This window comes from Spermophilus citellus (genome assembly GCF_964194105.1).
Source record: "Spermophilus citellus genome assembly, chromosome: 13".
NCBI lineage: Eukaryota > Metazoa > Chordata > Mammalia > Rodentia > Sciuridae > Spermophilus > Spermophilus citellus.
This window is the reverse complement of record NC_138193.1, coordinates 80,389,968-80,417,920: the sequence shown is the minus strand read 5'-3', so window position 1 is coordinate 80,417,920 and position 27,953 is coordinate 80,389,968. Positions and strand designations below refer to the sequence as shown.

At 36.1% G+C, this 27,953-nt stretch overlaps 1 protein-coding gene across 2 annotated transcripts in view; it reads left to right on the top strand.

Moving 5' to 3' along the window:
• Positions 1-27,953, top strand: part of CAMKMT (calmodulin-lysine N-methyltransferase) — a 406,855-nt gene that overhangs the window by 18,227 nt on the left and 360,675 nt on the right. For both annotated transcript variants that reach the window (XM_081265565.1, XM_081265566.1), the window contains exons 2-3: positions 8,636-8,808; positions 27,059-27,123. In XM_081265565.1, the coding sequence (XP_081121691.1) occupies positions 8,636-8,808; positions 27,059-27,123 (238 nt within the window). The remainder of the gene's footprint in view (positions 1-8,635; positions 8,809-27,058; positions 27,124-27,953) is intronic.

Below are 27,953 nucleotides of genomic sequence, written 5' to 3'. Positions count from 1 at the left end.
GAGAGAGAGAGAGAGAGAGAGAGAAAAAATGAGAATTTTTAAAAATATTTATTTTTCAGTTTTCGGTGGACACAACGTCTTTATTTTATTTATATGTGGTGCTGAGGATCGAACCCAGCACCCCGCGCATGCCAGGCAAGTGCGTTACTACTTGAGCCACATCCCCAGCCCAACACAGGAGACATTTTCTAATTGTCTAGCTCCAGCTCCTTTGTGGACTGGACCTATCAGTGACTCCATCTTTTGAACCTATCTTTCGGACTTTGTCTTTTGTTCTTTAGTCAACTTTATTTAGTGTTCTTCATTAAAGTTTATTCTAAACTTTAATTTCTTAGGTAGCTTACATCTTCCTAAACAGGAAGAAGACCCCCCCCCCCTCAAGGAGGCACTGGACGCTTGCCCATATTCTACCACCTCCCAATAATGTCACCTGGGGGATCAAGCCTTTAACACATGGGCGGGCCTTTAGGGGACATTTAGTATCCACACCATAGCATTCCTCTGTCTGACCTGCTATATCTTGGTGTTCATAAATACCTGTCTGTGATGGGGCTTTGTTTTTCTTGACTTCCCACTAATGGCACTTAGATTCTCCTAGTCTCTTTGTCCTTTTGGATTTTTGCTAGTTTTGTTCCCTTTCTGATATTTTAGGGAGTCTTGGGAGGGATAGGAGATAACTATATATGTGTTTTGTCCACCTTGTTTAGCACAAAGTGTGTTTATTGAGCACTGACTCTAAGGAGAAACTTCTTATGTGGTATAGATTGTCTTTTATAATTTTTACCAGTGGCTTTCAGTGTACAGCTGTTGTGCGTCAGGTACTTTATTAGCAGCTGCAAGGCAAACATTACTGTTCCTTTTTACAGTGGAAGATACTGGGCTGAAAGGATTGTAAAGATGCTTATACTCATGCAACTCTCAAGGGACAGGTTTTCTACAAGGGCCCTTGCTCATTTTCTGAGTGACACTGCTTACAGAAAATATTGGTTAATAGGACTCTCACGTACTTATGTTCAGTTTAGTTAGTTCTGAAGTAAACAGTTCAGATTAATAAATGAGTCTTTGTGTTTAGTTGCATACAGTGTTTATCTGATGGGCCTGGGGTCCCTAGAACTCAGTGCTTTTTTTTTTTTTTTGTCTTCTTCTGGGAACATCTTGACATAATCTTATTTGCTATGACATTGATCTTAGATTAAATTGTTCATTAATTTAGAGGAATAATAAAATAACTTGACTTTGAGCAATTTCCTTTACTCCAGATAATTCCATTTGAATATTATTTAATTATATACATAGGGATTGGAAGGAGACATTCTAGAAATGGTAGATGATAAGGTTATTAACTTGATGGGAGATTTTCTTATCTTCTCAGCTCACAAAGCTACAGATATTATTCATTTCCTTAAAAAATATCTGGATCTTAATTTAAGCTATTTTCCCCTCAAGATATATTCATACTGCAACATTTTCTTGCATGGTTTGAAACTCAGTTTGTCCTTCTAAACATAAAAATTATGACATTGTTGGAATAAGGGTTCCTTTTCAGAGAATAGTAACCACTGTAGCTGCTTTTGAGTAGAAAGGATATTTAGTAGAGTGAATCAAGCATTTACAGACTCACTGGAGGGATGGGAGAAGCAGCCTAAGAATGAGTCCCTAGAATAACACAAAGCTGGCTTGCCAAGACAAATGGGAAGAGCCTGAAGCTGGCTCTAGGATCACAAGACTTAGCTATGATCTCTATTGATAAGAAAGCTGCTGCCAGGACTACAGACTATAGAAACACACCTTCTCTGCCATGTCTGTACCTGCAGAAGTGATGCCACTGTGCTGCTTCTCACCTGGCATTCAATGAAGAGCAATATTGTGACCTTTGCTAAAGCTGTTGCCAAAGAACAAAACATCTTTACAACTATTCTTGCTAGTACCATCTTTTCTTATTTCATATCACATGTTAGTGCATCTGATTGGCTAAACCAAAATCTGAAACTCGGACTCCTAGGGATTTGGGGAAATGAAGTTTCTAGCTTTCTAACTCTAATATAGGAAGGTATCTTAGAAAGAAGTTGGAATGGATATTTGTGGCTGGTCTACCATAATCTTTCTAAGCAGAGGTGTTAAGAGACCTTAGACTGCTTGGTTGTTAACCCTGGCTTTACCTCTTACTAGCGCTCTGATCTTGGGCAAGTTACATAAGCTTTCTGTGCCTTGGTTTCCTCTCTCAGTGAGTATTTATCTAATAGGGTTGTTTGAGGATTTAATGAATATAGTAAGATTTGCATTAATTCTTACACATTGGTGTAATTTTCTTTTGGGCAATCTGGGACTGGAGTTTTCTTTGCAGTAGGATTTTTATTTACAAATTCAATTTTTAAAATAGAAATATTCAGATTTCAAAAATTTCTTCTTGTGTCAGTTTGGTGGTTGTGTTTTCAAGGATTTTTGTTCATTCCATCTAAATGTTTAAAATTTTTTTTTGTTTAGTTGTAGTTGGACACAATGCCTTTTTTTATTTATTGTTATGTGGTGCTGAGGATCAAGCACAGCGCCTCCCACGTTCTAGGTGAGTGCTCTACCACTGAGCCACAACCCTAGCCCCTCCATCTAAATTTTCTAGGTTAATTTTAATAATATACTTTCCTATTATTTTTTAATGACAACAGCATCTATACTGATCTCCCTATGTATCATATTGATTTTTACACCTCTTTTTTTCTTATTGGCCTTATCAAGGATTTATTAGTTTTGTTAATCTTTCAAAGAAATGACTTTTATTATTGTCAATTCTCCCTGCTTTATGTTTGCTTTCTACATCACTAACTTCTACTTTTTTGGTATTTAATTTGCTGTTTTCCTGGTTTTTACAATGAATACCATTTTAGTCAGCTTTTTTGCTGCTGTGACTGAAAGACCCGACCAAAACAATTATAGAGGAGGAAAAGTTTATTTAGGGGCTGATGGTTTCAGAGGTCTTAGTCCATAGAAGGCTGGCTGCATTCCCCAGGGCTTGAGGTGAGGCTGAACATCATGGCAGAAGAGTGTGGTAGAGGGAATTGGCTCACATGATGTTCAGGAAGGGGAGAGAGAAAGAGAGAGAGAGAGAGAGAGAGAGAGAGAGAGAGAGAGAGAGAGATCTCCACTTCCCAGATTTTATATATATATATATATATATATATATATATATATATATATATATATATATATATACTTCCCAAATATATACTCCAGAGCCATGCCCCAATGCCCTACCTCCTCCAACTACATCCTACCTGCCTTCAGTTACCACTTAAATCCTATCAGGATCAATTCACTGATTGGTTTAGGCTCTCACAACCCAATCACTTCTCCTCTGAACCTTCTTGCATTGTCTCACATGTGAGCTTTTGGAGGATTCCTCACATCCAACCCATAACATTCTGCCGCTGTCCACCCATAGCTCACTCTCATCTGACAATGCAAAATACATTTAGTCCATTCTCTAGAGTTCCCATAGTCTTAACAGTTCTGAGATTGCTCATAATTCAAGTCCAAAGTCTTCTCCGAAGTTCAAGGCAATATCACATTGTGAGCTCATGTTAAATTAAAAGCAATTTATAAGTATTCAATATATAAAGGTATAGAGTAAACATTTCATTCACAAAAATTGAGACATAGAAAGAAGGGACCCTATGTAGTTCTATGTCCCACATCTGGTGTGCATGATATGATGTCCTCTTCAAAGGGCTTGTTTAGATCTGCCCCTGTGGCTCTGTTGGTTGCAGCCCAAGTGGCCTTTCTGTTGGCTTGTCTCTGGTCAATTCCTGCAGCTTTCCTAGGATCATGTCCCAAGTTATTGGCATTTTTTAATCTTGGGGAATTCCGACCCTCTTGCGCTTTTCCTGGTCTCCCAGGCCTTCCTTTGAAATCTTGGTGGAAGCCTCCATGACCCCCTAACTCCAGCATCCTGTGTTCCTGAAGAACCAGCACCACATGGTTGATGCCAAGGTCGGCTGCCATCTTGAGCAGTAGCCAACCCTCCAGGGACTCTGGCTGCATCAGCATCTGAGTGCCTGGGTGGCTGAGCACATAGAACAAAACTCCTAGGCCCATTGTGCAAGGAGGATTCCATATTGGTTTCTTCTCAAGAGAATTTTTACCTTTACTTCCTTGAGTCTGAGATGGGTATGGTCTTGCCAATTCCTGAGAAGGCACTCAAGCCATCTTTCTTTCTTTGTTTCTTTCTTTTTTTTTTCTTTTTTTTTTTTTTTTTTTTTTTTTTTTTTTTTTTTGTGGTGCTGAGGATTGAACCCAGGGCCTTGTGCATGCTAGGAAAGTACTCTACCAACTGAACTATGTCCCCAGTCCTCAAGCCATCTTTCTTGTTGTTTCTGGGCAAAGGCTTTAGCATTTGTTTAATATTGGTAATGTCTTTAACAAGTGCAGCTTCTTTAGCCCCAGGTTTTTTTCCCACCTTTTAAGTCAAAGTTTTTCACATCTTTCTGTTCTGCTTTCTGTTCCTAATTATTACAATAAATTTGGCTAAAAGCTGACAGCAATATCCATGCCACTGCCTGAATGCTATGCTGCCTAGACATTTTTTCTGCCAGATTAAGAAGTCCATTGCTTTTAAAATCAGCTTCATAGAAAGTGTCAGACACAGGCAAAATGCAGACAACTTCTCAGCCAGAACATAACACAAATGGTGTCCACTCCAATTCCAATAGTGTCTTCCTTTTCCTCTTGAGCCCTGTGATTACTGTTCACAGTTCTGTTGGTATTCTGGTCTTCTGTGCTCCCACCAGAATTGTCCATTAAGCTTTGCTTACAACAATATAAGGCATTTCCAGCTTGCACTGCCAAGCATCTCAAAATTCCTCCCACCAATACCAAAAAGCTCCAAAACCTTCTGAACCACCTGGTCAGGTTAGTCACAGCAATGACCTGACCCCACTATCGGTACCAATTTCTGTTTTAGGCAGCTTTTTTCATTGCTGTGACTAACTGACCTGACAAGAACAATTGTAGAGGAGGAAAAGTTTATTTGAGGGCTTTTGGTTTCAGGGGTCCATAGAAGGCCAGCTCCATTCCTCAGGGCTTGAGGTGAGGCTGAACCATCATGGTGGAAGAGTGTGGCAGAGGGAATCGGCTCACATGATCATCAGAAAGCAGAGGGAGAGAGATCTTCACTTGTCACATACATATATATATCATATATATATCCCAGTGCACCACTTCCTCCAGCCAGACCCTACCTTGCCTTCCGTTACCACTTAGTTAATTCCATCAGGTGATTAATTCACTGATTGGTGAATCAGTTCTCCTCTGAACCCTTTCACATTATTTCATACTGAGCTTTTGGGGGGACACCTCACATCCAAACCACAACAAATACTTATCAACTTTTGGCCTTTCCATAAATTTCTCTGTAAGTGTATGTTGAGTTGCATTTCAAATGTGTTGAAGTGTATTTTTATCCAGAAACTTTTGAATTCCCATTGTGTTTTTTTCCTTTTCTTTGGTTCATGTGATTTAGAAGTATATTTCTTATCTATGTATTTCCAAATACATATGGCCTTTCAGTTATCTTTTATTTTTTTTAAGAAAATACTTTATATTTTGAAAATTTTTCCATCAGGAGAAATATTGACATATTCACAGCTGGAGAGAATAATAGTATGATAATCTCAGGTGTGCATAAGCTTCAACAATTTTTATCCCATGATCAACTTTGTTTCCTTTCTATTCTACTACTTCTTCCCCACTAGTTTATTTTGAAGCAAATCTCAGGTATACTATAATTTTTCTATAAGTATTTCACTATATCTAAAGGATGAAATTAACAAAATACAATCACAATCATATCAAACTCAGACTATTCCATTGATATCATGAAATATCTGGTCAGTTTTCAAAATTTCCCAACTGTCTTATAGTTTTTCTTAAAAACTTGATTATTATTAAGCCTCATAAATCTTTTTAAACTGTACATTTCCTCTGTATTGACTTTTTTCACCTTTACCATTTAATTATTGAAGAAACTTTTTATTTTTACCACCAAGGAATAACAGATGTTTGTGGAGATTGATATGTAATCTGATTTGAATATTACATGATTTATACATGTATGAAGCATGTGGTACCCCATAAATATGCACAATTTTATGTTTTTGTGTATCAGTTAAAATATTTAAATAAAAATATAAAAATAAAAACAAAAACTCTTATATGTAATAAGAATTGTAATGCATTCTGCTGTCATACATAAATAAAAAATAAATTAAAAAAAAAAAAAGGAGCTGAGGGAACAATCACTTGAGCTTACACATGGCCAGGAAGAGTTTGTGTTCCCATTAGCCACTAAATAGGGTAGAGGGATTGGAGGGGAATGGAGGAGGAATGGGGTTAGAAATGATGGTGGAATGTGATGAACATTATCATCCAAAGTATGTGTATAAAGACACAAATTGGTGTGAATATAATTTGTATACAACCAGAGATATGAAAAATTGTGCTCTATGTGTAATAAGAATTATAATGCATTCTGCTGTCATATATAAATAAAAAAAGAAAAAAAGAAAACTCTTATGAAGAGTTTTACATGATTTGAATTTTGCTAATTGTTGAGGGCCACAATCAAGTCAAGATGGCGCTTGGCACTTTGCCAGGAGGAGTGGTTTGTGAAGTAACGCCATCGAGTCATTAAGATGATGAGGATTCCTTAATGACTGACTGCTGTATCTAGATGATGTTAATTAAGTTAAGCTGTGTGTAATTAGTTAAGTATATATACCTCTGCTGTCCTGTAATAAAGCGGCTCCCGCTGTTTCAATCTTCACAAGTTGCTTGTCACCTCCTGGTTATTTTGCCCAGCCAGACTGTGGCAGCTAATTAATTGTAACTTAATGGTGTTTTAAAATTGTTCCTCTATCCCTTGCTTGCACTTTCTAGTTCATAAAAGTTTATTCTATGGAGGATATAGAGGCTTGATCATATTCAGATTTGATGTTTTTCATTTTGTTAAATGGCCAATATAGTAATGGTGTGTATTTATTACATAATCACAGTGATATCTATTCCCTCGTTTCCTTCCTTCCTTCCTTCCTTCCTTCCTTCCTGAGGATTGAATCCAGAGCCTTGCATGTGCTAGGCAAATGCTCCACCACTGAACTACATCTCTATCCCTTTTTATTATTTTGAGATGGATTCTTGCTGAGTTGCCCAGGTAGCTTTGAATTTGTGATCTTTCTTTCTTGGCCTCCCAAGTAGCTATAATTACAGGTGTGGGCCACCATGCCCCCTTCTTCTTCTTCTTCTTTTTTTTGTGGTGCTGGGGATTGAACCCAGGGCCTTGTGCATTTAAGGCAAGCACTCTACCAACTGAGCTATAACCCCAGCCATATTTCTCTTCTTAAAGATGATGACTTAGGGTCATGAATTGACAAGGGGTTGGAAAATGGTGGTATTCTAATTTTGTCATTCTTTATTTTTCTCTTGAGATTGTGCTATAAGAAAAATTTTCCTTATCTTCTATTTGGTTACCTTCTGTTAGTTTCTAGAGGAAAGACATAAATACTTGATTCTATTTTCTATTTACTAGTTTTCAAAACAATAAGTTGGTTTTCTGGTACCCTCAAATGGTCATCAATGAGGCATTTAAAAATGCTGTTGTCAAATAATATTGTTTTGTATTTATCACATATTGTATTTATTACATCTATTAATATTCCTGCTATCCTGTCTTTGGCCAGGATAGTAGGAATATTCAAATTGGCTCCTGTCTCCTTTTGACATAAAATATAATTTTTTATAGCTTTCTTATTTTCTCATGTGCAGGATGTTCCAGGCTCATTTTATACAATCCCTGTGATTTCTCCAATGGGTCTTAATTTGTTTTAGTAAAATAATTTTTATAATCTAGGTACTAGGCATACCTATAAGTTTAATAATTGTTTTAGACCTTTTCAATGCTGCAGATGTAGGCAATATAGTTTTTTAAAAATATATGCATCATTAGTTTTTATTATACTTCCATTTTGATCCATAGCTACAAGATTTTTACTTAACCTCATCTCAATATTACAACTGTTGTCTCCTTTTTTTTTTTTTTTTGCTTAAAAATCTGGCTTTCAAAATGACATCAACAAAATTAGTCATTTGATTTATCCCAGAACACACACACACACACACACACACACACACACACACACACACACGGTTCAGAATAACATACCTGTCCCTGCCTAGGTAAGTCTGAACTTCAACTTTCACTACTTCCATACTTTCAACCTCTACTTCCATACTTAGAAAGGTGCGGCTTATCTTCTCCATTCTTTTTTCTGAAATTGACAAATGTCCCCAGGAGAAAATGTCCCCAGAGAAAAGCCATGCTTACCTCTCTGTATTTCCTTTTAAGACATTATAATGGTAAATCATCACTATCTTATTTGCTGTCTGATGTCTTCAAGTATATTTTAAAATATTTTGTGTATATTTTTTATTTTTCATTTTTTTTGGCGCATCTTTTTAAGTTGTGTTCAGCAGGAGTTCGTCTGAATTATCTAATCCATCTTTGTCAGAAGTGAAAGTCCCTTCTCACTTAAGTTTTGAACACTTATGTTTATATAATATGACTTCAATATTTGATTTTATTTGAAAGGTTCTGAGGCAGAAGCACCTGGATGATTGCCTGCGACATGTGTCTGTAAGAAGATTTGAATCATTTAATCTGTTTTCAGTAACAGAAGCCAAGAAAACAGAAACTGAAGAGGAGGCTGGTACATGGGTCCAATATACAAGTGTCTTCTATCCTGAATATTGTATCTTCTTAAGGTAACTATTATTCTAGTTAAGATTTTTTAAAACTGTTTTTTCTCTTGAAGTAGAAAACAATCTACCCATCCCCATTACTCCTTTTATTGAATTTTAGGCAGTCTTTACTTATTCTTTATTTTTTAGGTATTGCAACTTTGTGTTAGAGAATTCTGCGGCTTTAAGTAGGTCTTCCTGTATTTTCAGACTAGAGGAAAAAAAAATCCTCAGGAATATGGTGGCATTTGAGGACAAAGTGGGTTGCAAATCAAAGGGTTCAGTTTAACTGTTCCCTCCTAGCATTCGATTATGACAAAAAGCCAAGTTCTTTTTGAGGCAAAGGAGGCTGAAAGTAAAAAGAGAATTTTTCCAAGTTACTCTTCAAGTAGTAGTTATCTGAAAAATCAAGCTTTGCTATTTTCCCCATTCATGTTTTGTCACTTTCAGAATAGAATGTGAAGAATAGGAGGAGAAAATTCCGCTGAAAACACTGATATTGTGGGAAGCACACAGACTGTTCTGGCTTTAAAAAATGTTAGAAAAGAGACAAGAGAATTGCAAACTGAAGTAACAAGATACCGCTGTTACTGAATTTATTTTCTCTCCAAGTTGTATTCTAGCATGTTGCAGTAATATTGTAGTTGTTTCATTTTATAAAATCTGCCTTTTCTGACAGAATTTCACATTTTGAAAGGGAGGGAGGAACACGTTTATAGTTACTGTAAGCAGAGCAAAAAAACATTTTTAGTAGAAATGTGACTTTCTAAGCCTTAGGTAAGGCTAGGAATAATTTTAAGAAAAAAAATTTCACAAAGAATATCTATTTTTAGTATGTTTCTTGAACTTAGTTTAAAATATCTAAGTTTTTAAAAGCACCATTATAGCTGAAAATTTGGGATTTGAATAAAATTGACTAGGACGGGCTAGGAAGAAAAATTAGGATCTGGTTCCATAATATTTGTTTTATGGAAACCACCAAATGAAAGAGAAAAATTTGGGGATTTGTGAGTTTTTCTTTATGTTCATTATAAAATTCTAATTGGAGTACCTCAATGACCTTGTATTCTGTTGGAAATAATAGGTTCAGTCCTTTGTAAAGAAGGAAAGAAAAGTGCATTAAACACTTACTTACTATGCTCCAAGTACAGAGGTAGGTGCTTTGATGTATTTTGTTTCATGTAATCCTGATAATAATTCTGGAAAGCAGGAATAAAGATAATTAAACAGTGGGAAGATAGTCCTTCTTTTTAATTTCCTTACAAATACTAACAGAGTGATCCAGTCGGAGTTTTCAGGTATGAACTTAAAACTTCTGTATCCACTGGTAGTAAGTGTAAATCGTAGCAAGAATAATTTCCTGCTATATTTAAGACCCTTATAAAGTTGGCCAGGGAAATATGAAATTTTCTGTTTTTGAAATCTTACAAAATAAGGTCTGGATTAACTGTCTAATAGAAATAATACTGACCTAAAATTATTTAGAATGCAGGCTATTGAGTAAATGGAGATTCCTTTCCAAAGCATGGTTTTTAGTGATATATTTATTTATGAAAAATGTATGTATGTATGTATACACACACATGAGATGTATATGATGTATATGTCACTGACTACTGAGTTAGGGAAAGAAGACAAGTAACTGAAATAAAATTTTGGCCTCAAGAGCTGCCAAGACCTTTTCTTTCTTTGCATTCTACGTAGTAACTCTCCATGTTAATAGAGCAAAAATAGCAATATCTTTTTTATTATTTTTTTTGTAGTTGTAGATAACAGCATGCCTCTATTTTATTTGTGTATTGTTATGCATGCTATGGATCAGACCCAGTGCCTCACACACGCTAGGCAAGTGCTCTGCCACTGAGCTATAGCCCAGCCCCAAAATAGCAATATCTAAACATGGAATTCTAGAGCTGAATGCAATATTAGCATAAATTTAAAAAAATCATAACAACATTAATAATGACTGGCAATTGATGCATACTATGTGACCGCACTATTGTGAGTGGTTTCCATGTATCAGTATTTAATCCTCACAATAGCCCAGTTAGGTTAATATCGTCATCCTCATTTTACAGATATGTAAAGTGAAGCACAGAGAGGTTAAATAACTTGGTTGAGGTCACATCGCCAGTAGATAATTGTGCCTGTATTAAAACCCAGGTGGTCTGGTTCTGCAGCCTGTACTTACAAAAACAAACAAAATCCCCACCAAAACCCCGTTTATTTTGAAATAATTATAGATTTGCAGCAGTTTGTACAGTGTCTTCTATATAGCCTTCACCCAGCTCTCTCCATTGATAAAATTTCTTAAAAAAAGTATATAATGTTATGTGGTGCTAGGGATTGAACCAGGGCCTTATGCATGTGAGGCAAGCACTCTACCAACTGAGCTGTGTGTCCCCAACCCGATAATATTGTATACATGGATACACAGCCTGAACTTTTAGTTTTTACACTATCCTTCCTTTTATGAGAGAATTCATACATTTTACAGATGAAGAAATTGAGGCCCAGATAAGTTAATTTCTTCATTGATTATTCTTAGCATTCTATTTCTTTCTCCTTAATCTTGTTATAGTAAAGGAAATTGCTGAAATTACTGAATTACTTACCTAGGGGAAAATTTCTGCCAAATATAGTTAATTGATTCTGGGTATGAATTTTGTTCACATTGATTTCTTACATATTTATCACTTTTGCTTGTTTTCTGTTATCTGCCCATTATGAATCTTCACTCTTATTCCTTTTATATCTGCATCAATTATTTTCAATCTGTTTCTATCACATTTCTTTAGGTAACACTCTTCAGTATTGTGTTATAGACATACTAAAAGTTTTTTTTTTAATTTTTAAAATTACTTGCAACAGTCAAAAGAAGAGAAGTGGTTTAGAAAGTAAGAGGGTAAATAACTAGATGTTTGATTTCAAAGTATGGTTGTACTTTGTTATTCTATGTTATTAAAAGGTGTATAAGCTGTAGCTTTAGTTAAAACTTTGATCATTATTTTTTGTTAGCTTTATATGATAATATTTAAAATGAAGGAATAAAAGAATTTCCCTTAATGACTTTTAATCAGAAACATTAGACTAGACAGTATACAAGTTAGATTCTGAAATCCCCAAGATCTGTTACCATCTTTATATATGGATGGCCAACTCTTTGTTCAAAAGTTTGAGAGTTAGGAAATTAAAATCCAGGGTACGAATACTCTTCTTTATTATTTGATAGTCTTGTTTTTCTGGAGCTTTATTTCTTAGAACTTAATTTTTTTATTTTTTTAGATAGAAAATCTTTTTAATACAATAACATATGAATTAAGTTCCTTGCTCTGTGAAATATAAAGATATCTATTAAATGAACTTATTGAAATATACATCTATTTTTAAAAAGTAGGTAATATCACTGTGGAAATAAGCTATATAGTTTTCATTAAATTATTTTCAAACAAGTTAATAATGATTTTAATTTTTAAAATATTTTTCTTTTTTTTATTGGTTGTTCAAAACATTACAAAGCTCTTGACATATCATATTTCATACATTAGATTCAAGTGGGTTATGAACTCCCATTTTTACCCCAATTACAGATTGCAGAATCACATCGCTTACACATCCACATTTTTACATGATGCCATATTAGTGACTGTTGTATTCTGCTACCTTTCCTATCCTCTATTATCCCCCCTCCCCTCCCCTCCCATCTTCTCTCTCTACCCCATCTACTGCAATTCATTTCTCTCCTTGTTTTTTTTCCCATTCCCCTCACAACCTCTTATATGTAATTTTGTATAACAATGAGGGTCTCCTTCCATTTCCATGCAATTTCCCTTTTCTCTCCCTTTCCCTCCCACCTCATGTCTCTGTTTAATGTTAGTCTTTTCCTCCTGGTCTTCCTCTCTGCTCTGTTCTTAGTTGCTCTCATTATATCAAAGAAGACATTTGGTATTTGTTTTTTAGGGATTGGCTAGCTTCACTTAGCATAATCTGCTCTAGTGCCATCCATTTCCCTGCAAATTCCATGATTTTGAAATTTTTTAGTGCTGCGTAATACTCCATTGTGTATAAAGGCCACATTTTTTAAATCCATTCATCTATTGAAGGGCATTTGGGTTGGTTCCACAGTCTAGCTATTGTGAATTGTGCTGCTATGAACATCGATGTGGCAGTATCCCTGTAGCATGCTCTTTTAAGGTGTTCAGGAATAGTCTGAGAAGGGCAATAGCTGGGTCAAATGGAGGTTCCATTCCCAGCTTTCCCAGGAATCTCCATACTGCTTTCCAAATTGTCCGCACCAATTTGCAGTCCCACCAGCAATGTATAAGAGTACCCTTTTCCCCACATCCTCGCCAGCACTTGTTGTTTGACTTCATAATGGCTGCCAATCTTACTGGAGAACTTTATTAAAGAGACTGTTCCTGTTAGATAGATGCCTATATAGAAAACTATAATGGAGCTGGGGCTGTAGCTCAGTGGTAGGGCACCTGCCTCGCGCATGTGAGGCACTGGGTTTGATCCTCAGCACCACATAAAAATAAATAAAGATATTGTGACAATCTGCAACTAAAAAAATATTTTTAAAAAAGAAAGCAAACTACACCAGGAGATGTTCATGTTTAATAAAAATCTTTTACTAAAATTTACCTGCCTCTGGGGCCTGGGGTTGTGGCTCGGCGGTAGAGCGCTGGCCTAGCATGTGCGAGGCCTTGGGTTCAATCCTTAGCACCACATAAAAATAAATAAATAAATAAAATAAAGGTGGGCTGGGGATGTGGTTCAAGCCGTAGTGCGCTCGCCTGGCATGCGTGCGGCCCGGGTTCGATTCTCGGCACCACATACCAACAAAGATGTTGTGTCCGCCGAAAACTAAAAAAAAATAAATATTAAAAAATTAAAAAATAAAATAAAATAAAGGTATTGACAACTACAACTAAAAAAAAAGTAAATATAAAAAAATTACCTGCCTCTATCTTATAAGCTGAAATTTTATTATTTTATCGACTTTGCTATATAGGTACTAGAAATTGTCCTTGCACCCCCCTATTTCAACTTAATTTTCACTAAGCATTATGTTTGCTTCCATTATATTTGGAACTAATAGAAGTTCCTGAGTTATTCATTTATATATATGCATATTTTAGATATAGTAAAAGGTGAGAGGTCTGAATTGTCCTTTCTTTGAAAAAGATTATTGTTGCTATGATAATAGGACTTTTAAAATAAGTTTCAGTGTGTACGGAAAACTCAAGTCTATTGAGTCATATTTTCATGCATGTAGGTATTGGCTAATTATAACTTAGTGTTCTAGTTTGTTTTAAACTTCAGGTTTGTATAGTTTATAGATAAATATACCCCAAATTTCAGTAAATCAAAAATTCCCTTGAACATTTTTCGAATTTTCCTGTATTATGTGTATATAAATCTGCTGATTTCCTGTAAGGAAATAGACAAGACTGAACAATAAGAGGTCTTCAGCTTTTTTTCCCCCAGCCATTTATTTTTGAAAATGTTTCAAAGCAAGTTGCCTTTAGGATAAAAAAAAATAAATAAACCTTTTCTTTCTGAAAACCTCTCCTCTTTTTTCCTCTGTGGCCTTTTGGGGTCCATTCTACTCTCTGCCTTATTTTTTCTTTCTTTTTTTTTAAATGAATTTTCTAAAATTCACATGCCATAAAATTCACCATTAAAAAAATATTTTAAAGCATATAGTTCAGTGTTGTTTAGTATATTAACAGAGTTGTGCAGCCGTTACGGTTGTCTAATGCCAGAACTTTTTCATCACCTACCAAAAAAAGCCCATACATGTTACAATGACTTCCCATCTTTGTCCTTTCCTTAGTACCTGGCAACTACTAATCTGCTTTCTATTTCTATGGATTTGTATGTTCTGGACATTTTATATGAATAAAATAATATAAAATGTGGCTTTTTACGTCTGCTTTCTTTGTAATTTTTAAGATTCATTAAAATCTTAAATGAATCTTAAGTACCATGTATCAATATGCATCATTTCCTTTTTTTTTTATTTATTGGATGTTCACAACATTACAAAGCTCTTGACAAATCATATTTCATACATTAGAATCAAGTGGGTTATGAACTCCCATTTTTACCCCAAATACAGATTGCAGAATCACATCGGTTACACATCACATTTTTACATACTGCCATATTAGTGACTGTTGTATTCTGCTACCTTTCCTATCCTCTACTATCCCCCTCCCCTCCCCTCCCATCTTCTCTCTCTACACCATCTACTGTAATTCATTTCCCTCCATGTTTGTTATCCCATTCCCCTCATAACCTCTTATATATAATTTTGTATAACAATGAGGGTCTCCCTCCATTTCCATGTGATTTCCTTTTTTTTCTCCCTTTCCCTCCTGCCTCATGTCTCTGTTTAATGTTAAACTTTTCTTCCTGCTCTTCCTCCCTGTTCTGTTCTTAGTTGCTCTCATTATATCAAAGAAGACATTTGGTATTTGTTTTTTAGGGATTGGCTAGCTTCACTAAGCATAATCTGCTCTAGTGCCATCCATTTCCCTGCAAATTCCGTGATTTTGTCATTTTTTAGTGCTGCGTAATACTCCATGGTGTATAAATGCCACCTTTTTTTTATCCATTCATCTATTGAAGGGCATCTGGGTTGATTCCACAGTCTAGCAATTGTGAATTGTGCTGCTATGAACATCGATGTGGCAGTATCCCTGTAGTGTGCTCTTTTAAGGTTTTCAGGAAATAGTCCGAGAAGGGCAATAGCTGGGTCAAATGGAGGTTCCATTCCCAGCTTTCCCAGGAATCTCCATACTGCTTTCCAAATTGGCCGCACCCATTTGCAGTCCCACCAGCAGTGTACAAGAGTACCCTTTTCCCCACATCCTCGCCAGCACTCGTTGTTGTTTGACTTCGTCATGGCTGCCAATCTTACTGGGGTGAGGTGGTATCTTAGGGTGGTTTTGATTTGCATTTCCTTGACTGCTAGAGATGGTGAGCATTTTTTCATGTACTTGTTGATTGATTGTATGTCCTCCTCTGTGAAGTGTTTGTTCATGTCCTTGGCCCATTTGTTGATTCAGTTGTTTGTTTTCTTATTGTCTAATTTTTTGAGTTCTTTGTATACTCTGGATATTAGGGCTCTATCTGAAGTGTGAGGAGTAAAAATTTGTTCTCATGATGTGGGCTCCCTATTTACCTCTCTTATTGTTTCTCTTGCTGAGAAAAAACTTTTCAGTTTAAGAAAGTCCCATTTGTTGATTCTTGTTATTAACTCTTGTGCTATGGGTGTCCTGTTAAGGAATTTTGAGCCCGTCCCCACAATCTGTAGATCGGAGCCAACTTTTTCTTCTATCAGACGGAGAGTCTCTGATTTGATATCTAGCTCCTTTATCCACTTTGAGTTGACTTTTGTGCATGGCTAGAGGAGGGGATTCAGTTTCATTTTGTTGCATATGGATTTCCAGTTTTCCCAACACCATTTGTTGAAGATGCTATCCTTTCTCCATTGCATGTTTTTAGCTCCTTTATCAAATATAAGATAGTTGTAGCTTTGTGGATTAGTCTCTGTGTCCTCTATTCTATACCATTGGTCCACCCGCCTGTTTTGGTACCAGTACCATGCTGTTTTTGTCACTATTGCTCTGTAATATAGTTTGAAATCTGGTATCGCTATACCACCTGATTCACACTTCCTGCTTAGAATTGTTTTTGCTATTCTGGGTCTTTTATTTTTCCATATGAATTTCATGATTGCTTTCTCTATTTCTACAAGAAATGCCATTGGGATTTTGATTGGCATTGCATTGAACCTATAGAGAACTTTTGGTAATATCGCCATTTTGATGATGTTAGTTCTGCCTATCCATGAACAAGGTATATTTTTCCATCTTCTAAGATCCTCTTCTATTTCTTGCTTTAGGGTTCTGTAGTTTTCATTGTATAGGTCTTTCACCTCTTTTGTTAGGTTGATTCCCAAGTATTTTATTTTTTTTGAGGATATTGTGAATGGAGTGTTTTTCCTCATTTCCATTTCAGAAGTTTTGTCGCTGATATACAGAAATGCCTTTGATTTATGTGTGTTGATTTTATATCCTGCCACTTTGCTGAATTCATTTATTAGTTCTAGTAGTTTTTTTGTAGACCCTTTTGGGTCTTCTAGGTATAGAATCATGTCATCTGCAAATAGTGATAATTTAAGTTCTTCTTTTCCTATTTTTATGCCTTTAATTTCTTTCGTCTGTCTAATTGCTCTGGCCAGTGTTTCGAGAACTATATTGAATAGAAGTGGTGATAGGGGGCATCCCTGTCTTGTTCCAGATTTTAGAGGGAATGCCTTCAATTTTTCTCCATTCAGAATGATGCTAGCCTGAGGCTTAGCATAGATAGCTTTTACAATGTTGAGGTAAGTTCCTGTTATCCCTAGTTTTTCTAATGTTTTGAACATAAAGGGATGCTGTACTTTGTCAAATGCTTTTTCTGCATCTATCGAGATGATCATATGGTTCTTATCTTTAAGTCTATTAATGTGGTGAATAACATTTATTGATTTCCGTATATTGAACCATCCTTGCATCCCAGGGATGAATCCTACTTGATCATGGTGCACAATTTTTTTGATGTGCCTTTGTATCCGATTCGCCAGAATTTTATTGAGGATTTTTGCATCTAGGTTCATTAGAGATATTGGTCTGTAGTTTTCTTTCTTTGAGGTGTCTTTGTCTGGTTTCAGAATCAGGGTGATGTTGGCCTCATAGAATGAATTTGGAAGAGCTCCCTCTTTTTCTATTTCCTGAAATAATTTGAAAAGTATTGGTATTAATTCTTCTTTAAAGGTTTTGTAGAACTCTGCTGTATACCCATCCGGTCCTGGGTTTTCTTGGTTGGAAGTCTTTTGATTGCTTCTTCTATTTCATCTATTGATATTGGTCTGTTTAAGTTGTGAGTTTCCTCCTGACTCAGTCTGGGCAAATCATATGACTTAAGGAATTTATCGATGTCTTCACTATCTTCTATTTTATTGGAATATAGGTTTTCTTCTGTATTTCTGAAGCGTCTGTTGTAATATTGCCTTTTTCATCCCGTATGTTAGTAATTTGAGTTCTCTCTCTTCTTCTCTTCGTTAGTATGGCTAGGGGTCTGTCGATCTTATTTATTTTTTCAAAGAACCAACTTTTTGTTTTGTTATTTTTTTCAATAGTTTCTTTTGTTTCAATTTCATTGATTTCCACTCTGATTTTAATTATTTCTTGCCTTCTGCTACATTTGCTGTTGTTTTGCTCTTCCTTTTCTAGGGCTTTGAGATGAAGTGTGAGCTCATTTATTTGTTGGTTTTTCCTTTTTTTGAGGAATGACCTCCAGGCGATGAATTTCCCTCTCAAAACTGCTTTCATTGTGCCCCATAGATTCTGATATGTTGTGTCTGTATTTTCATTTATCTCTAAGAATTTTTTGATTTCCTCCTTTATGTCTTCTGTAACCCATTGATCATTCAGTAACGTCTTGTTCATTGTCCATGTGATGTAGGATTTTTCCTTCCTTCTTTTATCATTGATTTCCAGTTTCATTCCATTATGATCTGATAAAGTGCATGGTATTATCTCAACCCCTTTATATTTACTGAGGGTTTCCCTATGGCATAATATATGATCTATTTTTGAGAAGGTTCCATGAGCTGCTGAGAAAAAAGTATATCCACTTGATGATGGTTGATATATTCTATATATGTCAGTTAAGTCTAGGTTATTGATTGTGATATTGAGGTCAATAGTTTCTTTATTCAACTTTTGTTTGGAGGATCTGTCCAATGGTGAGAGAGGTGTGTTGAAGTCACCCATGATTATTGTGTTGTGGTCTATTCGATTCTTGAACTTGAGGAGAGTTTGTTTTATGAATGTCGCAGCGCCATTATTTGGTGCATAAATATTGATAATTGTTATGTCTTGTTGGTCAATGGTTCCTTTTAACAGTATATAATGTCCTTCCTTATCCCTTTTGATTAACTTAGTCTTGAAGTCGATTTTATTCGATATGAGAATGGCCACCCCTGCTTGTTTACGAGGAGCGTGAGCGTGGTATATTTTTTCCCAACCTTTTACCTTGAGCCTGTGTATGTCTTTTCCAATCAGATGTGTCTCCTGGAGGCAGCATATTGTTGTATTTGTTTTTTTAATCCATGTTACCAGCCTATGTCGCTTTATTGGAGAGTTTAAGCCATTAACATTTAGAGTTACTATTGATATATGGTTTGTACTTCCTGCCATGTTTGATTATTTATCTCTTTTTTTTTCCCCTAATTTAGATTGTTTCTCCATGATTAGCTTTCCCCCCCGTCCTCTGTCTTTACCGAGGCACTTCCCGCTGATGGTTTTGGTTATCGTTTTCCATTTCTTCCTCGTGTAGAGTTTTGCTCAAGACGCCTTGCAATGCTGGTTTTCTGGCTACAAATTCTTTTAGCTTTTGTTTGTCATGAAAGATTTTTATTTCGTTGTCGTATCTGAAGCTTAATTTTGCTGGATACAGAATTCTTGGTTGGCATCCATTGTCTTTCAGTGTTTGAAATACGTTGTTCCAGGATCTTCTTGCTTTCAGCGTGTGTGATGAAAAATCCGTTGTCAACCTTATTGGTTTACCCCTAAATGTAATCTGTCTCTTTTCTCTTGTAGCTTTTAATATTATCTCTTTGTTCTGTATATTGGATAGCTTCATAACAATGTGTCTTGGCGTTGGTCTACTGTGATTTTGTGTGCTCGGTGTCCTGTATGCATCTACAATTTGTATATCTGTTTCCTTTTTTATTTCTGGGAAGTTTTCTGTAATTATTTCCTTCAGCACGTTACTCATTCCCTTGGCATGAATCTCTTTGCCTTCCTCTATCCCGATGACTTGTAAGTTTGATTTTTTTAAAATTATCCCAAATCTCTTGGATGTTTTTCTCGTGATTTTTTACCAGTCTATCTGAGTTGGCTAGACTCTTCTCAAGATGATATATTTTGTCTTCATTATCTGACGTTCTGGCTTCTACTTGCTCCACTCTGTTAGTGATACTCTCGATTGAGTTTTTAATTTGGTTTATCGTTTCCTTCATTTCTAGAATTATTGTTTGATTTTTTTTATAATCTCTATCTCCTGATAAAGATGCTTAACTTCTTCTTTTATCTGTTTATGTAATTCCTTTTCAATGTGCTCTTTAAGGTTCCTTTCCATCTGTCTAAGGTGTTCCTTGAGTTCTTTATATGGCCATTTTTCTGATGACTCTAGGTCCTCCTGAATATTTAGGCTGTCTTTCATTGTTTGTACTCCTTTTCTTCCTTGCTTTTTTATGCTCATGATACTTCTTGTTCTGTTTGACTGCTGAGTTACTGTTTACTCTTATAAATTTATTTGAGGCTTGGGAGGAGAGGTATTAGAAGGGAAGGGAAGAAGTGACTAAATAGAGTGAGTGTAGGCAGGTGGAATTCAAGAGAGGGGGAATAAGAAAATTGAAAAGAAATGAAAAGACAAAAGAAAAGAAAGTGAAAAGAAAGAAAGAAAAAACGAAAAAATAAAAATTTTAAAACAAAGAAAAAAAATTATAATGATAATAGAAAAATGGAAATTGGAGTTTAAAAAATAATAATAATAATAGAATAAAAAGAATTAAAAAATTGAAACCATTAATAAGAAAGTTAAAGAACAACAACAATATCAACTACAAAAAGTGAGAATAAAAAAAAATACTAATAATAATCGTTAAAAAAAATAGTAATAATAATAAATGCAGTCATAGAGCTCGATTAACTTCTCTTCCAGTAGGTGGAGCTATGCCCACTGGGCCAGGCTTCTCCTCGTGATAGGTGGGAACCAATCACTGTGCCTCAGCTCTTCTTCCCAGACTGTGCGAGTCTCCAGTCCTGAGTGTCTAGGTCCTTCTCTTGTGGTTCCTCAATCCAGGCCCCACTCACCTGTGACGCTTACCACATTACTGGCTACACGCTGGGTCTGCTGCTCCTGGGAGCCCTGTTTTCACGGATGCCTGGGCACACCCTTTCCGTTTGCCTCCCTCGGACCCTAAGTTTGTAGGGCTTGGGGCTGAGGACCCCCAGCAAATTTGTTTGCCCTTAGGTAGCAACTCCCCTGGTAGCTGGTGCAAGGGACCTCTGTTGTCAGCCCTGGTGGGAGCGATAGCCGTGGTTCTGTTCCGCTAGTCCTACGTCACTCCTGATTCCCTGGGTCTGGCTATGGTGCTCAGTTGGCTTTTACCTCTGTGAGATCAGGTGGGCCGACTAGTTATTTCAGCAGGATCGTTAGTGCTGAGTCACGAGAAGCAGGCGGTCCGGGGCTTAAATGCAGCAAATTCGTGCTCAGTGTGTGTTTTCTGAGGGGCCCAAAGTGTACGCCCTAGCTCCACGTCAGCTCAGCATTGCCTAGTGATCCTGAGCAAATAGGCTTTAGATAATTTACAGCTCCCTATGCCCTCGCAGTTGAAGAGGTTAGAGACTTGATCCCTCCGCATCTGCTGTCATGTTAGACCTCCTCAATGATATTCATGTTACCCTTACAGTTTCCTGGCATAAGCAAGATCTTGGGGTTATACAAACTGCTGCTTCTGTTTCCAGTCCAGTTTTCTAGAACTGAAATCCTGCTGCCTTCGCCTCCACCTCTGGTCCGCGCTCTTTGGCGCCGCGCTTGTCTGCGACCTTAGCAGCGCCGCCGAGGAGGGCCCAAGCGGCTGCTGCCGTGGAGGTCCCAAGCGGCTGCCGCCGTGGAGGGCCCAAGCGGCTGGCGCCGCGGGAGGCCCAAGTGGCTGCCGCCGCACCTGACCCCTCGCAGAGGGATGCCGAATGACCCCAGAGCAGGCTATGCCCCAAGGTGCAGCAGGGAACAGGCGACCGAGGCACTTGAGGCCGTGGACCTGCCTTCGGAGGACAGGGTTCGGCACGCAGCCCAGTTCCAGTCTCTAGCTGCGGTAGCTGGTCCATGTAGACAGGGCCATCAAGACAGCATGCAGAAAGCAAATGGCGGCTCCCGCGGAGTGGATTTTCGGCCCCGAAACTACAGCCCCGCCAACAATTCCAATCCACTAACTTTCCCTGTATAGACAATATTCAAAAAAAAAAAAAAAAAAAGGGCGGGGGTGTACTGAGCTTTCTTTGCCTCAGGTACTTACAATCCACTGCTGATTGCCCATTCAGCTTCTCTGCCGGGAGCGAAGTGAAAGAGGAAGCAGATGGGCGCCAAGCGCCCGCGGTTTTGAGCAGGAAAGCGTCCGGGAGCCAAGCGTCTCTTTTTCAATCTCTTTGTTTTTTCTGCTGCTTGGCCGGGTGGTCCACTACAGATTAATGGTGAAAGGAGCTCTAACAAGCTGGGCGAAGTCTCTATTAAAGCCGCTGTTCTGAGCACCAGGCTCAGCACTTCAGCTACCCCCTTACGCAGCGGCCATCTTCCCATTTCCTTTTTTTTAATGGTAGAAATAACGCCACATTTTGTACCCATTCATTTGTTGATGGGCATTTGGGTTGTTTCTACTTTTTGACTATTGTGAATAATGCTACTATGAACATTCGTCTATAAGCCTATGCTTTTCATTCTCTTGGTATATATACTTAGGATATACGTGATATATGCTGGGTATAGTTGTTACTCTGTGTTTCAACTAAATTGTTTTCCACAGTGGCTATAGCTTTTTGTGTTTCTTCTAAGAATGTATGAGGGATCCAGTTTTTCTCCATGCTTTCCAGCACTTTTTGTTTTCTTTTATTAAAAAAAAAATAGCCATTTAAGTGGTTGTGAGATGATATCTCACTGTGGTTTTGATTGGCATTCCTTGAATAACTAATGATGTTAAACATTTTCATGTGCTCATTGTGTGTGTTCTTTGTATTCAAGTCTTTTGTCCTATTTAAAATTAGGTTGTTTACCTTTTTGTTCTGCAGTTGTGAGAATTTTTTTAAGCTTAAAAAATTGATACATAATTGTTCATATTTGCGAGGTACAGTGCAATATTTCAAAACATGTATACAATGTGTAATGGTCAGATAAGGCGTATCTATCACCTCAGGCATTTATTATCTTTGTGTTGGGAAACATTCAAAATCTTTTCTACTAGCCATTTTGAGAGAATTGTAAAAATATATATATTCTGGATATCAGGCATGTGATGTGTAAGTATTTACATGTTGTCTTTTGGGGTGTGTGTTGTCTTTTCACTTTCTTTGTAGTGTCCTTTGATACAAAAACATTTTTAAATTTTGACCAAGTCCGACGTATGTATTTTTTTCTTTTGTTGTTTGTGATTTGGGTGTCTTATTTAGCTCTAGCTTACTCTGAATCTGTTGTTTGAACTGCTTGGTATATTTAGGTTTAAAAAAATTTTTTAGTATTTTTTTTTTAACCTCTTTAAATAATTACCTGCTCTAATGACTTGTCCTTTAGTCCTTGCTCTATAGGTTATTCTTGGGAAGGAAGTCAAAGGCCCTCAGTCCTAGGATAACTTTAGGTTGTGAAAAAACTTAGGTTGTCTCTTGGAGAATTATATGGCTCTTAGTAATTAAAGGCTTGGGAAATAATGTTTTAAGCTTTGGAATTTGAGAAAAAGATGGAGTGAACTTTTTATGCTCTGTATATCTGGGCAAAAATTTTGTCATTATCATATAACATTAATTACCAGTATCTGCTAAGACAGAAGTCTGTAAGGATTAAGTTTGAAAAAGTCCCTTCCCTGTCAGCATTACTATTTAGCCATTAAGTCTAGACAGGACCTAGGTAAATAATTGAAAGATTAAGGGTAGACAGAATCTAATAGCGTTGACACTTGAATAAAGTATTTGATGACTCATTGGACAAAGAACAGTCCTTGAGTTGAGTACAAACAAAAGGAAACTTGAAGTAATCAAATTGAATCTTTACTAAACTGCATTCATGGAAGTTTTCCTATAATTAACACTAATTCTTATACTATTGAAGGCAATGATTGTTGACATTCTTTCATAAGATGTTATCTTTTAGGGTTTCAAAACCCTAATAACTTTGTAGGTACTTGTTTTTCATTTTTTATAAGGATTTTAGAATTGCAGGATTAGGTTAACCGGTCCTCCACCCCTTATTTAAAAAAAAACACAGGGTATGCTTCTTTTTTTCTTTTTTTTCTCTTTCTTTCTTTCTTTGTTCAAGAAATAATGCATTTAATAATTTAAAGTTTTGCTTGAATGATAATACTAAAAGTTTTTAAACTTTTTAAAATAGGCATTTCAATTCTATATCTCTGCTTTTGATTTTTAGAAATATTTAACATTATGCAAAATGTGTACCTTTTTTCTACTTTGTTTCAAATTTAATTTCAAATACTTTTTTTTTAATCCTGATTTCTATGTATGTCTCAGAGAAGAGAGGGAGGGGAAGGAGTGAAGGAGAGAGAGAGGGAATGTTCTTGTTAAAACTAGCCTGAAAATAATTTTACTTTTAGAAATTTATCCTAAGGAAATAAGAAATGAGCTTAATGAAATTTCCATAAGCATTTTCAGTGAAGCAATATGTATGATAGCGTGGTGTTAAAAAGTGTTGGCCCAAGAAATTGTAGTTCAGAAAGTCATTCAATGAACACTTGTCAGCCATTAAAATGATGTTACAGGTCATTACTTTATGTGGGGAACTGTTTATAATATGACAAATGAAAAACAGAAATTACAAAACGGTGTGCTTTCAGGCTTTATGAATGGTATATGAGCATAGAATAAGATTTGAAGGTTATGTACTGAAATATTAACTGTTGTTGTCTCTAGAGGCACGTTAGGATTATGAGCAGTTTTTCCTTGAAGGAACCCTATATTGCTTTTATATTTAGAAAAAAATTTTGAGTTATATGCTATACTGCTGATCATTTTATAGCTTCATATTGCTTTTTTAATATTACATACTTTGTTGCTTTTCCTCTTATTTCAGTGTTTAACATAATTTTCTATATTTAAAAAAAATTTTTTTAAAAGTTGATGAACCTTTATTTTATTCATTTATTTTTATGTGGTGCTGAGGATCGAACCCAGTGCCTCACACATGCTAGGCAAGAGCTCTACCACTGAGCCACAACCCCAGCCCTAGTTTTCCATATTAGGTAAATAACCTCATCTCTCCCTAGAATCTTATATGCACGCAGAAGGTAGAGAATCATTGTGTTATGATGAGAAAGGTTTGATTCATGGTTGGTGACTTTATTTCCTTAGATTATAATAGTTCTGAGCCCAGTGTTTTTTTGGCCAGTTGAGATTGCCAAAAACATCTTGCAGTTTCATTTATTTGTTCTGTCAAGAAATAAAAGCTTATATTTTCTGAAAAGGATAATACAGTTTACCAGCATTCTTTTGTCATTTGTTGTGGTTTGCTAGGTCTGCCAAAACAAAAGGCCACAGAGTTGGTAGCTTGAAAGCAGAAATTTTTTAAAAGTTCTGGGGCCTAGAAGTGTGAGATCAAGGTATTGGCAGACCTTTCTTCAGAGGGCTCTTGGCTTACAGATTGCCACCATCTTGCCATATATTCATGTAGTTGCCTCTCTATGCATACATATCCCCTTTTGTCTCTCTTTGGTTCCCAAATTCTTCTTCCTCCTCCCCTCCTCTTCTCCCCTTCTTTTTTCCTCCTTCTCCTCCTCTCTTCTTCCTACTCCTCCTCCCTTTCTTTTTTTCTTTTGATGGTACTGAGTATTGAACCCAGAAGGACTCTACTTATTGTGTATATGGACACAATATCTTATTTATTTATTTCCATGTGGCACTGAGGATCGAACCAGTGCCTCATGTGTGCGAGGTTAGCACTCCACCACTGAGCCACAACCCCAGTCCCCATCCCCAACCCTTTTATTTTTCATTTTGAGATAGAGTCTCACAAAGTTGTCCAGGCTGGCCTCGTATTTGCAATTCTCCTGCCTCAGCCTTCTGAGTAGCTGGAATTATAAGTATATACCACAGTGCATGGCCTGAAACCCTTCTTTTAAAGGCACCAGCAATTTAAAGACCACCTTATTAATTACCCCATTTTGACTTAATTACCTCTTCAAGATTCTGCCTCTAAGTAGACTCACATTCTGAGGTATCTGGGGGTTAGAACTTCAACTTATAAATTTGGGAGGGGGGCAATTTAGTTCAAATGCTGTACATAATTTGTACTACATTTTAATGACAAAGTAGTGTTGAATTATTATTAATGAATTATTATTATGAATCATTATTAATTTATTATGAATTATTATAAATTATTACAAATTATTAAAACATCTTAAGTCGAACTACAGCTGTAAGTTTTATGAAGGAGTATGTTGAAAATTGTAGATGGCTGGGTGTGGTGGTGTATGTCTGTAACCCTAGTGGCTGTGGAGGCTGAGGCAGGATGATTGTGAGTTCAAAACCAGTCTCAGCAATTTAGCTAGGCCCTAAGCAAGTCAGTGAAACCCTGTCTCTTAATAAAATACAAAATAGGGCTGAGGATGTGACTCAGTGGTTGAGTGCCCCTGAGTTCAATCCCCAGTACCTGCAGACCCCCAAAAATATTATAGATGGATTAGTACCAATTTTTTTTATATCACTAATGTAACAAGTAACTCAAACCCTGTGAATTATTGACAGGTCCATTTCTATTTGAAGAGTACCATCTTTCATAAGTGTTACTAAAATCAATAATAAAATAAAACACTTAATGGGTTATCAAATGAAGACAAATCAGAACTAATTAAGATAAGATTAGTGGACAAATGCTACAAAAAATTTACCCACTGGCATTTAGAGTTGCTTGTTTATGAAATGTGCAGACCTGTAGTTTTGGTTAATTCTTTGTGAATTAAGTTATGAATTTGTTGCACTGTTTAAAGGGAAATTTTTATGTATTGTGAGTGTGGTTCTAGAGAGTGATTATTTTCCTTTGACCATAAGATTCTCTAAGTGAATGCTTTAAATAATCAATTAAAAAAAAAAAAAGAAAAAAAAAGATTCTCTAAGTGTAATGTGTGTGCATGTGCATGTGTATCTGGTCTTTAAGATCAAAACCTTACCTGTATGTAACTAAAATAGGTTTGTTAAAATTATTAATAATACTTTAAAATGTTCGTTAATAATCAAGAAATGTCATAGCATTAAATATTCTGAAGACTGTTTTGTTTTTTTCGTTCTCCCTCTAGTGGACAGAAAATATTTAAAAAATACAACATGGAAGGGTTTATTAGTATTGGGTGCATCATACATACATAGTCTCAGCTTTTTTAAACATTGGAAACACTAGTGTTTCAGAATCATTAAAAAAATTCTTTATTCCTTTGTAGACATAATAATGGATCCTTGAATGTTGAAGATGTTCTTACCAGCTTTGACAATACAGGAAATGTCTGTAAGTTATATGCTTCCTCTGTAGAAACATGTTTGGTTTTTTAAAAAGCAAGTTGATGGTGTTCTCACTACTGTCATACTCACTAATGTGTGTGTACATAGAAACTTATCGTTTAGCTGCAAAATAAGTCCCATATAACATGCATGCTAAATAGGATATGGCAGTTTTTACATCTTGTAGGGGTGTGTGCAAGTAAGAATACAGGTCAGAAGGAACTCTGATCCTATTTCTTTTGTTCCTTGTTTCCTTTGTGACCTTCTCAGTTATATATTGGAGAGTCTACTTCTTTTCTTTTTGCTGTGTTTTGGATGCTTTCTGTTCCATTGCCTGCTTCTTTGCTTTTTTATTACAGATTAAACCCAGAACATGTTTTCTGTGATGCTAATATAGTTTGATACTGGGGTATTTTTTAATGCAGTATTCAGTGTTATGGAATATATTTACTTTTCATCGAAGCCTCTGATTTCTTCACTGTGAAAAATCATTTAAATAATTCTAAAATAATTTCACATGATGAAAGAAATTAGCCAAGAATATTTTTATGTCACTGACTTAAACAACATATCATGATGAGAGCTTCTTCATGTTTGTTGCATAGTTATTTATGTTAAGATAGTGAATTAATAGTGAAATATGATAATTTTAAGTTTAAAAATAGTAAATTTTTTTCAAAGGAAGTTTCAAAACCATAACTACTTTACTGCCTAAACTTAAATAACATACTTTGTTAAGAGTGCTACTTTATAAAATGCATGGATAATAATAGAATAATTTCCAGGCAATAATTTTGTTCTGATGTTCACATTATGGCAAGCTCTAGATGGTATAGG